Source organism: Physeter macrocephalus, chromosome 2, assembly GCF_002837175.3.
Source record: "Physeter macrocephalus isolate SW-GA chromosome 2, ASM283717v5, whole genome shotgun sequence".
Classification (NCBI taxonomy): Eukaryota; Metazoa; Chordata; class Mammalia; order Artiodactyla; family Physeteridae; genus Physeter; species Physeter macrocephalus.
In genome coordinates, this window is record NC_041215.1 from 50,097,572 (window position 1) to 50,111,618 (window position 14,047).

At 37.1% G+C, this 14,047-nt stretch overlaps 1 protein-coding gene across 1 annotated transcript in view; it reads left to right on the top strand.

The window, feature by feature from the left end:
- KYNU (kynureninase) overlaps nucleotides 1-14,047 on the top strand; it is a 101,280-nt gene that overhangs the window by 18,245 nt on the left and 68,988 nt on the right. The window contains exons 3-4 of the mRNA XM_007121695.2: nucleotides 5,999-6,119; nucleotides 13,819-13,901. Coding sequence (XP_007121757.2) covers nucleotides 5,999-6,119; nucleotides 13,819-13,901 — 204 coding nt within the window. The remainder of the gene's footprint in view (nucleotides 1-5,998; nucleotides 6,120-13,818; nucleotides 13,902-14,047) is intronic.

The window sequence follows — 14,047 nt, forward strand, 5'->3', positions numbered from 1 at the left end:
TCTCTATGCCCACTTTCTGGAGAGTTTTTATCATACATCGGTGTTGAATTTTGTCAAAAGCTTTTTCTGCATCTATTGAGATGATCATATGGTTTTTATTCTTCACTTTGTTAAAATGGTGTATCACATTGATTGATTTGCATATATTGAAGAATCCTTGCATCCCTGGGATAACTCCCATTTGATCATGGTGTCTGATCCTTTTGATGTGTTGTTGGATTCTGTTTGCTAGCATTTTGTTGAGGATTTTTGCATCTATATTCATCAGTGATATTGGTCTGTAGTTTCCTTTTTGTAGTATCTTTGTCTGGTTTTGGTATCAGGGTGATGGTGGCCTCATAGAATGAGGTTGTGAGTGTTCCTTCCTCTGAAAATTTTTGAAAGAGTTTGAGAAGTATGGGTGTTAGCTTTTCTCTAAATGTTTGATAGAATTCACCTGTGAAGCCATCTAGTGCTAGACTTTTGTTTGTTGGAATATATATATATTTTTTTTGCGGTACACGGGCCTCTCACTGTTGTGGCCTCTCCCGTTGTGGAGCACAGGCTCCGGACGTGCAGGCTCAGCGGCCATGGCTCACGGGCCCAGCTGCTCCGCGGCACATGGGATCTTCCCGGACTGGGGCACGAACCCGTGTCCCCTGCATCAGCAGGCGGACTCTCAACCACTGTGCCACCAGGGAAGCCCTGTTGGAACATTTTTAATCACAGTTTCAATTTCATTACTTGTGATTGGTCTGTTCATATCTTCTATTTCTTCCTTGTTCAGTGTTGGAAGGTTATACTTTCCTAAGAATTTGTCCATTTCTTCCAGCTTGTCCATTTTATTGGCATAGAGTTAGTTGTAGTAATCGCTTATAATCCTTTGTATTTCTGCAGTGTCTGTTGTTATTTCTCCTTTTTCATTCTAATTTTATTGATTTGAGTCCTCTCCCTCTTTTTCTTGATGAGTCTGGCTGATGGTTTATCAATGTTGTTTATCTTCTCAAAGAACCAGCTTTTAGTTTTACCGATCTTTGCTATCGTTTTCTTTGTTTCTATTTCATTTATTTCTGCTCTGACCTTTATGATTTCTTTCCTTCTGCTAACTTTGGCTTTTGTTTGTTCTTTTTTCTCTAGTTCCTTTAGGTATAATGTTAGATTGTTTATTTGAGATTTTTCTTGTTTCTTGAGGTAGGCTTGCAAAGCTATAAACTTCCCTCTTAGAACTGCTTTTGCTGCATGCCATAGGTTTTGGATCGTCGTGTTTTCATTGTCATTTGTCTCTACGCATTTTTTTATTTCCTCTTTGATTTCTTCAGTGATCTCTTGGTCATTTGGTAACGTATTGTTTAGCCTCCATGTGTTTGTGTTTTTTACGTTTTTTTTCCCTCTAATTCATTTCTAATCTCATAGCACTGTGGTCAGAAAAGATGTTGGATATGATTTCAATTTTCTTAAATTTACTGTGGCTTGATCTGTGACCCAAGATGTGATCTATCCTGGAGAATGTTCTGTGTGCACTTGAAAAGAAAGTGTAATCTGCTGTTTTTGGATGGAATGTCCTATAAATATCAGTTAAATCTATCTGGTCTATTGTGTCATTTAAAGCTTTTGTTTCCTTATTAATTTTCTGTTTGGATGATCTGTCCATTGGTGTAAGTGAGGTGTTAAAAGTCCCCCACTATTATTGTGTTACTGTCGATTTACTCTTTTATAGCTGTTAGCAGTTGCCTTATGTATTGAGGTGCTCCTATGTTGGGTGCATATATGTTTATAATTGTTATATCTTCTTCTTGGACTGATGCCTTGATCATTACGTAGTGTCCTTCCTTGTCTCTTGCAACATTCTTTATTTTAAAGTCTATTTTATCTGATATGAGTATTGCTACTCCAGCTTTCTTTTGATTTCCATTTCAAATATTTTCTTGGGTCCTTTCTCTCTCTCTTCTCCTTCTGGGACCCCTATAACACGAATGTTGTTGCGCTTAATGTTGTCTCAGAGGTCTCTTAGGCTGTCTTCATTTCTTTTAATTCTTTTTTCTTTATTCTGTTCTGCAGCATTGAATTCCACAATTCTGTCTTCCAGGTCCCTTATCCGTTCGTCTGCCTCAGTTATTCTGCTATTGATTCCTTCTAGTGTAGTTTTCATTTCAGTTATTGTGTTGTTCATCTCTGTTTGTTTGTTCTTTAATTCTTCTAGGTCTTTGTTAAACATTTCTTGCATCTTCTTGGTCTTTGCCTCCATTCTTTTTCTGAGGTCTTGGATCATCTTCACTCTTGTTATTCTGAATTCTTTTTCTGGAAGGTTGCCTATCTCCACTTCATTTAGTTGTTTTTCTGGGGTTTTATCTTGTTCCTTCATCTGGTACATAGCCCTCTGTCTTTTCATCTCGTCTTTCTTTCTGTGAATGTGGTTTTTGTTCCACAGGCTGCAGGATTGTAGTCCTTCTTGCTTTTGCTGTCTGCCCTCTGGTGGATGAGGTTATCCAAGAGGCTTATGCAAGTTTCTTAATGGGAGGGACTGATGGTGGGTAGAGCTGGTTGTTGCTTTGGTGGGCAGAGCTCAGTAAAATTTTAATCCACTTGTCTGCTGATGGGTGGGGCTGGGTCCCTCCCTGTTGGTTGTTTGGCCTGAGGCAACCCAACACTGGAGCCTACCCAGGCTCTTTGGTGGGGGTAATGGAAGACTCTGGGAGGGCTCACGCCAAGGATTACTTCCCAGAACTTCTGCTGCCAGTGTCCTTGTCCTCACAGTGACACACAGCCACCCCCTGCCTCTGCAGGGGCCCCTCCAACACTAGCAGGTAGGTCTAGTTCAGTCTCCTATGAGGTCACTGCTCCTTCTCCTGGGTCCCGATGAGCACACTACTTTGTGTGTGCCCTCCAAGAGTGGAGTCTCTGTTTCCCCCAGTCCTGTCAAAGTCCTGCAATCAAATACCACTATCTTTCAATGTCTGATTCTCAAGGAATTCCTCCTCCCATTGCCAGACCCCCATACTGGGAAGCCTGACGTGGGGCTCAGATTCTTCACTCCAGTGGGTGGACTTCTGTGGTATAAGTGTTCTCCAGTTTGCGAGTCACCCACCCAGAAGTTATGGGATTTGACTTTATCGTGATTGTGCCCCTCCTAACGTCTCATTGTGGCTTCTCCTTTGTCTTTGGATGTGGGGTATCTTTTTTGGTGAGTTCCCGTGTCTTCCTGTCGATGATTGTTCAGCAGTTAGTTGTGATTCTGGTGTACTTGTAAGAGGGAGTGAGAGCACGTCCTTCTACTCCACCATCTTGAACAAATCTCCGTAATTTCTTCAAATACATTTTTGATCCCCTTCTCTCTCTGTCTTCTAATATCCCTATAATGTGAATATTGGAATGCTCAATGTTATCCTAGATATCTCTTAAATTGCTTTCACTTTATAAAAAAATTTTCTTTTCTGTCTGCTGTTCTGACTGGGTGATTTCCATTATTGTATCTTTCAGATCACTTTTGCATTCTTCTGTATCACTTAGTCTATTATTCTTTCCTTCTAATGTGTTTATTTTATTTACTGAATTATTTATTTTTGATTGGGTCTTTTTTTATATTTTCTAGTTCCTTGTTAAAATATCAGTGTTTAGATCAATTATTTTTTTCTAATTCAGTTAACATTTTGATTATCAATGTTTTGAATTCTTTGGTAAATTGTTTATTTACATTTTATTACGTTTTTCAATGGCTTCCTCTTGTTCTTTCAGTTGTGGGTAGTTCTTCTGACTTTTCAGTCCACTTAACTTTGCCTGTATGAATTTACATGAAACAGTTACCTACTGTGGTCTTGAAGGGATGTTCTTAGTTGGGAGCATCCCTCTGCAGACTGTGTGTGCCCATTGCTTTTGATGGGAGAGCTGGATTTGATATGGATACTAGTCACATCTTCTTCCAGGGTGTGCTGGCAGCTATCTTATGATGTGAGCATCTTATGACTTGGTGAGGTGAAGGTCAGAAAGTTCTTCCTACACTAGCCATTTGTCAAATTCCTTCAGCTTAAAACATCCAATATGCCAAGGTGCTGTATTTTTTTTTAATACTTTAAAAAAAATTAATTAGTTTATTTTTGGTTGCATTTGGTCTTCGTTACTGTGTGCAGGCTTTCTCTAGTTGTGGTGAGCAGGGTCTACTCTTCATTGCAGCGCACAGGCTTCTCATTGTTGTGGCTTCTCTTGTTTTGGAGCACGGGCTCTAGGTGCGCGGGTTTCAGTAGTTGTGGCACACAGGCTCACTAGTTGTGGCTCGTGGGCTCTAGAGCACAGGCTCAGTAGTTGTGGCACAGGGGCTTAATTACTCTGCGACATATGGGATCTTCCCGGACCAGAGTCTGTGTCCCCTGCATTGGCAGGAAGATACTTAACCACTGTGCCACCAGGGAAGTCCAAGGTGCCATATTTTGAGGTAGCATGTCCTGAACCCCATGACTGCCAAGAGTACCAACTTTTAATAAGAAATTTTCATATTATTCTTCAGAGAAGAGAAGCCTAGGCCCCCACAGCTTAAAGTCCTGTTTGTCTTTCATGTTGTAAAGATCTAATGGCATTAGGTTGGAGAGTGGTGTGTTATCTCTTCATTCTTGTAGGTAATTACCAAAGCGCTTTCTTGATACTCTGTTCTACCTCTTTACATAATGCCAGATGAATGCTCACATGGTGCCATTTGATGTGCTTTGAGACAAAAAAACAAACAAAAAAACCAAAACTCAACCAAGTAAAAGGAAAATAGTTGAAGATGGGGAACCACACTTTGGGGCGGCATGAGATGAGATAATTTAGTTTACAATTCTGCTTTTTTTTCCACACTGAACACATTTTAAAAATGACTTTCTAAGTAAAAGTAACCCTATACTTATTTATCTGTAAAAGTGTCACCAATGAAAGAACAAGACAAAAAAAAAATGGGAGCAGAGATCTGGGTGGTTGCCTCCTCTTCTTGGGTTGTTGATAGGGCTGACACACACAGAACATGTTTAGTCTTTAAACTACTTATTTGAATGCTTAGTTGAAATTTGAGCCATGGTACACCAATTAAAACCTCTGGATTCTAAATAAAATCCTTCAGTATTTGTTCTCTAGATCGACAAAGAACTGTTAATTAATCCAATTTAAATGTGTGAACAGTATTTACACCTCTTTGATTGGGTCTGACTTAAGAAATGCCAATGAAAAAGTGACACAGGATCTATAAAAGTAGGTGGAATTAGATGGTATGCTTTTTAAAAGCCTGCAAAGATTTAAGTAGTCTAAATAAAGACAAGTATACTACCAAATGATTCAAATTTCAGAAAGAAGCTTAATCTTTCTTCCCATAGAATTAAGATAAAACTTAGTAGAACACAATTATAAATGTGTGCATTTCTAGAAAATACTTTAAGCATATAGATTGGTTTGCTAATGAAATTGCATTTACTGCAATCAAGGTTAAGAATTATAAAACAAATCACTAAAGTTCTGATTTATTTGACTTAAAAGTAGATATAGAGAACAATCTTTGCCTACATATGTATTAATATTATATGCATACAAAGAGAACAAAAATCTATAAATTCAATATATCTACTTCAGATATATAAATAATCATTTAGATTTTAAAAATTTGCCTGATCTACAATACCAGGATTATTACTTGTCTAAATTCTGGTAACCTTCTGCTATGACTAGATAGGCTGATATAATTTCTGTAAAAATTCTGGTTTTAACTCTTTTCTATTGGCTATTTATGATTGGGAGTAGCTGTTAATCTAGATTTCCTCGTGGAGCATAATAAATATGACAGATCTGAACAAAAGCATCTATCTGTTTAAACTGTATTTTAAAATATAAATGTAACAGATTATTTTTCAGAGAACCTGATGTTATCCTTGGGAGGAATTGTAAGATATGTATCATCTTTCTTGGAGTTAATTACATTCATTGTTTGTAGTGGATTAACAATGCCAAATGGAAGAATGTTAATTAATTGAATAAGTATTTTTTTCCTTTTCTTCTATTTCAGTTGATTTATCTTTAGTGAATAAGGATGAAGAAGCCATATATTTCTTGGGAAATTCTCTTGGGCTTCAACCAAAAATGGTTAAAACATATCTGGAAGAAGAACTAGATAAGTGGGCCAAAATGTAAGTATTATTTCAAAAGCTTAAGTGGGCCAAAATGTAAGTATTATTTCAAAAGCTATCATTCAACATCTCATATAAGAATTTTAAAAATCACGCCAGGTTGTCTAATATTTGGAAAGGTGTATAGTAGAATCTTAGAATTTTAGAGCAGAGGGAACCCGAGGGATTGTGTCATTCAATACTGGATGAAATAACTGAGGATCAGTAAATAAGGTATTATGGTAAGTTAGTGGCAGAATCAATAGTAAAACTTTTTTTTAATAGCAAAACTTTTGAAATATTTAAAAATTTAAGTTCCTCCCTTGAATTGACATATCTACATCGTATGCAATTTTTTTTTTTTTATTTTCTAAATGATTAACAAGGCAGTTAATACTTAGGATTCAATTTAGTGTTTTCATGATTAGTTCTTGGCTAAACTCTACCACACTAATTTTTATAAATAAGAAAATAAAAATTGTTGAGGTGGGGACAGGAGGTTGAGTGGAACAGAAAGTACTTCCCTTCCCCAATTGAACATGATTATTGAGAAGATGCTCCATTTGGGCTTAGCTAACCATGCAGGAATCTTAAATTAGGATTCATTTTTTTTCTCCTTCTTTTCCGTTCTGCTTTTACTCTTCTGCTTATGAAACCCTTCATACTCTCTGCTAACCTCAATGCTTACCCTCTTTAATATCAACCTTCTCAATCACTGATTAGCCCTCCCTGAATGTCTATTGCATTAATAATCAGTGCTCTACAATAGGCAGTTTAGAGGTGTCTACTTTCATTAGTTTCATATTCTTAGCTATATTGTAAATCCCTTAAGTAAAATAACCTAATCTTATGTACTTCTTATCCTTCCCCAGTGAATACTGATAAAGCTGAAACTGAAAATATTTTAAAATATTTTTAACTATTTAAACATTTTATATTTAAAATATTAAAAATTGTATAACTATTTTTAAGATATTTTTTGACTCTTAGAATCTGAAAAATAGATATGAAGGGGAAGCTAAACCTGAAGGACAGGAAAAAAAAATTCAGGAAGATGAAACCAAACGAGATAAGAATTCTGAGCAAGATATTTGGTTCTTATAGAAACTCAGAATGTCTTTTCCAGCTTTCTATATTTTTCAGGCCAATGGTCTTTTACATTGGGACCAAAACCTCTTCTATAAAGTTTAGTTTACACTGACTATGCCAGTGATTACTACCATGGCTATTAGATAACATTGCAAAGTTTCTTAATTTAAGTGGTTAAGAATGTAAGTTCACAACTCAATGCAAGAATAATAGAGTTTTATATAGTTTATTAGGCCTATTATAACTTTGCATAACATTTATGCATAAATTGAAAAATAAATATCACCACATTTGGAAGCATTTTGCACTAGCAGGCTTTAGTATTTAAAAATGAGGGTCATAGTTAATAAAAATGGTTAATATTCATTTTTGGCCTTAACATAAAAGATAGCAAAGAATTAGATTGAATTTGAACTTTGGAGAGTGTCCGTGACTCTTGGATATTCATTCAGCAAGACTGTGCATTTTTATCCTTCAGGTATTTTAAAAAGATGCCGCTCTTCTATCCTATTCATATTCTTAAGATTATCCTACTTTATTAAAAGACTGGTTGATTATTCTCAAGCCATGTATTCCAGTTACGTTCCAGGAAAGTGCCTCTCTGTCATAATGCCCTTCTATTGTTGTTACCTTTCAATTTTATATTTTACCTTGTGACAACAGAAAATTACATAATCTTAACCCTTCTACCTATTTTTCATCAGACAGACGATTTAGCAAGGAGGTGCATTGTAATGTTTCAAGCAATGTAAACTAAATTTTAAAAAGACTTCTTCTGAGAAAAAGATTAGGTACCTAGTTTGTTTTATTTAGTCTTTTTGCTGTAAACTGTGGTGGCCCAGTCAACATCATAGCCCTGCCAGCCCGATGTCAGTGGTGTTTGAAGTGCATGATCACAATCCTGTTTTCCCCTATTCCACCCTTGATCTTTCATCTCAAATGGGTTTGTTCATTACTTTTTGTTCCTAAATATTTAGCTTAAAATTCCACTCTGGCCTTTTCCAGATAAGGTTGTGTTGGGAGGAAAACCTTTCCTCTACCAACTTACATTCTAGTGGTTGGGGGCCTGAAAATTAATTGACAACAGACAGATTAGCAGGAGAAAAGTTTATTTCACATGTGTGCAGAAGCACTCTACAAACAGTGATTCACTGATCAGCCAGAGTAAAGGTTTAAAACCAACGTAACAAAAGGGGTGAGTTTTAGGGCTTCAGTAGGAAAGTATGGAAGGTTGTCTTGGGCTTTTCCATCCTGATGATAATGGGCAGTATCTTTCTGGGCTGGAAGCCCCCCAAGAGGAAGATGGAGGGAAAGTAAATTTGTAACTCTTAGTGCTAAGCGTCATTTTTCTCTGATGGGTCAATGGCAATGGCATCTTCAGGAGGCTTTCCTTAAGTCTAGATAATGTTTCTTTCTTAGGCTGCTGTTTGTCCACATGCTTTTAGTTTAAAGTAATCTTCATGACACTCTGGTGGCCTGTTGGCTCCTTCACTTCCCTTTCTGGCTATTGCTTTTGTTTTTGTACTAAATCTCCCCTGCATATATTTGATTTGCCTCTAGATCCAGGGCCTCCCATTACTGTGGTGAGTTTTACCCAATTATCTGTTCCTCTTCATCTCCTCCAATCCCACTTCTGCCCTACTTCTTAGCTGATACCCAAGCCAGGCCAGTGCCTCCCCTTCTTCTAGATCAGTGAGAGATTTTGAGAAGAACTGAGCCAAAGAGAGCTACACAGTCACTAAACACTCGAATGCACATTGAAATTAGTTGCTTAATGGAAAAAAAAAAAATATTAAACATTTATAGGGCTTCCCTGGTGGCGCAGTGGTTGCGCGTCCGCCTGCCGATGCAGGGGAACCGGGTTCGTGCCCCGGTCTGGGAGGATCCCACATGCCGCGGAGCGGCTGGGCCCGTGAGCCATGGCCGCTGAGCCTGCGCGTCCGGATCCTGTGCTCCGCAACGGGATAGGCCACAACAGAGGGAGGCCCGCATACCACAAAAAAAAAAAAAATAAAATAAATAAAATAAAATTTATAATCTTAACAGTAACAGAAATTTGAGTGCTCTAAGCAAGATATTACTCTGGGATTTTGATATCAAGTCTCTGTCCATCCATGACCTATAATGTAGGAAATGACATTTGGCTCATGGTTTTCATCTTCTATGTCATCATCTTTTATGGCCTATTGTAGACATACTACCTACTTATCTACAAAATAAACCATCACTGGTCACAATGCCATCCAATCTTATAATTCATATGGCTACCATTTTTGATTATTTATACTAAAGAAAAGTCAAGGATAGTGTAAGAGCACATTGTAAGTTGAGAAATGTATATTGTGTCCTTACGATATAATCACTATATCTTAGGTCTTCTGGGTTGTCTTATCTGCTAGATAAATAAATTTCTTTCTTTTTCATAGGAGCAAAAACTTGCCACATTTGTGTTTTTATAGGGATTCTTCTAAGAACTGAGACATATTAGGTAGAATTATTTAAGGAGAAAAATAGCCCACTGAATTACATATTAGGAACAAAAGGCCTGGTTTGCAGACAGTGACTTAACTTACATGGCAATGTGTGTGCAGAAACGGTACTGGTAAAGTACATGGGAGAGGTCTGCTCCTGCAGACCTGCAGTGGTTCAATTTATGGCTTTCTTTCTTTAAAAAAAAAAAAAAGTGTATTGTAAGGGAGGAAAGACTGTCCCCCTACTCTCCTAGATCCATTAGCTGGGTCTATGAAATAAACACAACAGGCAGATTAACAAGAGAAAAGGCATAAAAGTACATTTTTAACATTACGTGCATGAGGGCATCACAGGGAAAAAAAAAAAAAGTGAATATCCAAAAAAGCAATGAGATTTGAGAGCTTACGTATTGTCTTAATTGGGACAGAAGAGGGGTATAGAGGCTACTCTAGGGAAAGTAAACGATTTTTAGGAAGGATGAATGGAACTTTAGAAGAATAGATGGGAAGTGAGATAGCTTGTGACAAAGTTTGTCTGGCTGTGGTGCTGACTTCTAGTCTCCTCTCCTGTGACAAGAGTAAATCTCCTCTGGTTGATGAAACTTCTGAGGAGGGAATTTATGACAACTGAGTCCTTTTTGGAGGATCTGTCTTCAGGCAGATAAGGGGAGTTCAGAGATATCCTCCCCATGCATTTGCTGTTTTTCAAGTGCATTCCTTTTTATTAATTAATTAATTTTATTTATTTATTTTTGGCTGTGTTGGGTCTTTGTTGCTGCGCGTGGGCTTTCTCTAGTTGTGGCGAGAACGGGCTGCTCTTCGTTGCAGTGCGCGGGCTTCTCATGTGGTGGCTTCTCTTGTTGTGGAGCACGGGCTCTAGGCACACAGGCTTCAGTACCTGCAGCATCCGAGCTCAATAGTTGTGGCTCGTGGGCTCTAGAGCACAGGCTCAGTAGTTGTGGCGCACAGGCTTAACTGCTCCACGGCAAGCCCAATAGTTGTGGCTCGTGGGCTCTAGAGCACAGGCTCAGTAGTTGTGGCGCACAGGCTTAACTGCTCCACGGCATATGGGATCTTCCTAGACCAGGGCTTGAACCCATGTCCCCTGCATTGGCAGGCGGATTCTCAACCACTGCACCACTAGGGAAGACCTCAAGTGCATTCTTTGTGCTTTGTGCAAAATAATCCTTATGCCAAAGAGGCCAGTTTTAGTGTGGCATATTCTGCCACCCTTCAGTATGAATAAGAAAATACGTGGTATGACACGTGACATAGCTTTTCCTGACATCTCTGTTGGCTAATCAACAATTGGGTCACAGAAAAAAAGTTGTGATATCATTAAGGAAGACTGTGAAGTCTTATTTATTCGCTTATTGGGGGTGGCTTTTAAAAGCAGGGCCACTTCTCATTTTGTAGGATGGTTAAAGCATAGTCATATTTCAAAGAGGATCCACATTTCTATTAACTTCCTAACTAGATTTTATATTCTGAAATTTAATTTTCTGAGCAAATACTGCTTTGTAGACTTCTCTGACAACAGCCCACTCAGGCAATGATTGACGCTATGGTAGTGAGTGAATGCTTTCCTATGCTCTCTTTTCCTTCCCAGTATTTGTCAAAGAAGATTGCAGCTACACTGCAACTATTTTAAGCAGTTTTGAATGAGAACAACATAATCTTTCTCTTAACTTGAATATGTACATTATGACTGCAGTGTGATCCACATCAGCTCTTTCTAATGACAGGCCACTTTACTTTGAGTTTATTTGGATAACACTTTCTAAATACATTTCACTATCTCAGGCTAGGAGACTGACAAAATGAAGAAGCTGACTCTGTGTGTGATATTTTAAAGGGAGGAAGATGACAAAAGCATTGCAAGAAGAAAGTATCCTTAAAGATTATTATCATGGTGTCTACCAGAGTGAGAAGTAGGTGGCATCATATTCTGAGATATAAATTCTCTGAGGCAGAACATAGAATTTTACTACCTAAATGTAATAAGATATATTGTGCTATCAGCAAGGCCATGGAGCTCTATATGATTAAAATTAAAAAGTATCCAAGTATCTGCCTTTAAATACTATTTAATGATAATGATTTTTGTCTTTAGTATTTATATTGGAAGTCAAGAAAGAGGCAAGCTGCAGGCTATCTAATAATAATATGAATAATATGCACTAACAGTTGCCCTTCTTTTCCTCCTTAGTTCTTATAGTCTATGTTTATTCTCAAAGAAAGTCTTCTTCCTTCATCTCAGTTTATATGGTAATTGAAATATTAGTTTAAAAGTTGTGTTTTACACCTCATGCTGGTGAAGTGAGTTTTAACATTAGATTTTCATTAGGAAAGAAGACTCGGAAAAGGGGTACCATGTACCAATCTTTTTCACATGTTATTTGTTTTTCATAGCAATCCTTTAAGTTGTATATTGTAACCCATTTACTTTTATAAAAGTGGAAAATTAGGCCCTATAAACCTCTAATAAATGTAGCCTCGGGCCCAGTATTGCCCTGGACCTGTCTCATCCCAGGTGATGGAGCCAATTGCTAAATATTCAAGATTTTTGTTGATACCAAATTTGCCACGTGAATGGGGGTAGTCATACCACAAAAAACAGCAAGGGCTAAAAAACAGGGCTCCTCCCTTCCAGTTCCCCACTGCTCTGTAGAGGAGAAAAAATATTTTCCTTTACCCTACTGAGTTTTTACCTGAGAGCTTGTAATAAAAGATTAACAGGAGAAGAACAAACAGAAGTGTATTAACATGAATACCTCATGTATACATAGGAAATACCCAGGGAAAAATGAGTAACTCCCAAAAGTGGCTCAGAATTCAAGCTTAAATCCCATGTTAATAGGGAAAGAGGAGGAGAGATGAAGGCCTCTTAGAGGAGAGTAAAGGATTTCTATGAAAGATGGTCCTTGAAGAATAGATAAGAGGTATAGTTTGTGACAAAGTTTGTCTGGGGTGTCACTGACTCCTAATCTCTTCTGTGCTAAGAATCAATTTTCCCTGGTTGATGAAACTCCTGAGGAGAGGATTTATGACAACTGAATTCCTTTTGAAGGATCTGTCTTTAGGCAGATAGGGAAGTTCAGAGAAAGCTTTGCCATGCATTTTCTGTTTTTCAAGTGCCTACAGCTCAAGATGATCAATATACCACCATGCTACATTTTAGTGTGGTGTGTTCTGCTACCCTTCACCTCTGCGAGAAGGTTTACCAGCTCACCACTACCAGCTTACTTAATTTCAGAGTATGTATTCATCACAATTAGCACTATACATAGAGCACATGCTCATTCTTTTCTTCCAAGTTTACATAGTCTTTGGATTCCAAAAGAATTAAAAACAATCTAATTCAAAGCTTCCTAAGATATGTTTGTAACAGTACACAAAGTCACTCCCTTCTTAATCCTTTGTTTTAATTTCTTCTCCTATATTTTTCAAATATTTTGCCTCCTCATTTGATAGAAACTACCAGAGAGTTGAAGTTCTCTTATGTATTTTGTGTTTTTTCCATTATGCCTACTGGGATACTTAATAGAATAATAAAATTGAGCTAGAATATGATAGATGAAATTGCTAGAAAATAGGTCAAGAAATAGTGTTGGCTTTGATTATTGCCACATTTTACTATCTACTTAAAATGTTACCATGAGTATAGTCACATTTTATACACTTCTATTTAATTTACAGATTGTAATTATATTTTAAAATTTAATTAATAATCATTTTAATCTCTAGCCTCAAATAACAGTTAATATGTTTTAGTATAGGTACAACTATATGGTATGGTATACAAGTAAGGTATTCAAATAGTCTTGAAATTTTCAAAAGAAAAGAGAAAATAATAACATCTTAGACTCCAAAATAGAGAAAAATAATGAAATATATGGGTAATCACCCCTACGCTCCCCAACTAAAAGGAAATCAAAGAAATTTTTGTAAATGACAAGTTAAAAAGCAGAGTTCTCAAGTATTACTTTTGGTTTTCAAAAAAGCATGCTTTTTATTAAAACACTACAAAGACTCATTTAGAAATGTCCAGTTGCTAATGCTGGTATCTGAAAACTCACACAGACACACACACACACTCACACAGATACACACAGACACACACATAAACTAAGATTGTTTATCTCCCTTTTCAATTTCAGGGGAGCCTATGGTCATGATGTAGGGAAACGTCCTTGGATTATAGGAGATGAGACTATTTTAGGACTTATGACTGACATTGTAGGTAAGTATAAAATGAATTTTTTCCAAAAGAATCATAAAGATATAATCATTTAGTTATACACATAGGTTATAAGGTAAAAATTTTATTGAAGAATGTCCTGATTTTCTATTTTAATCCATAATACTAAGGCGTAAGCATGCCTTTAA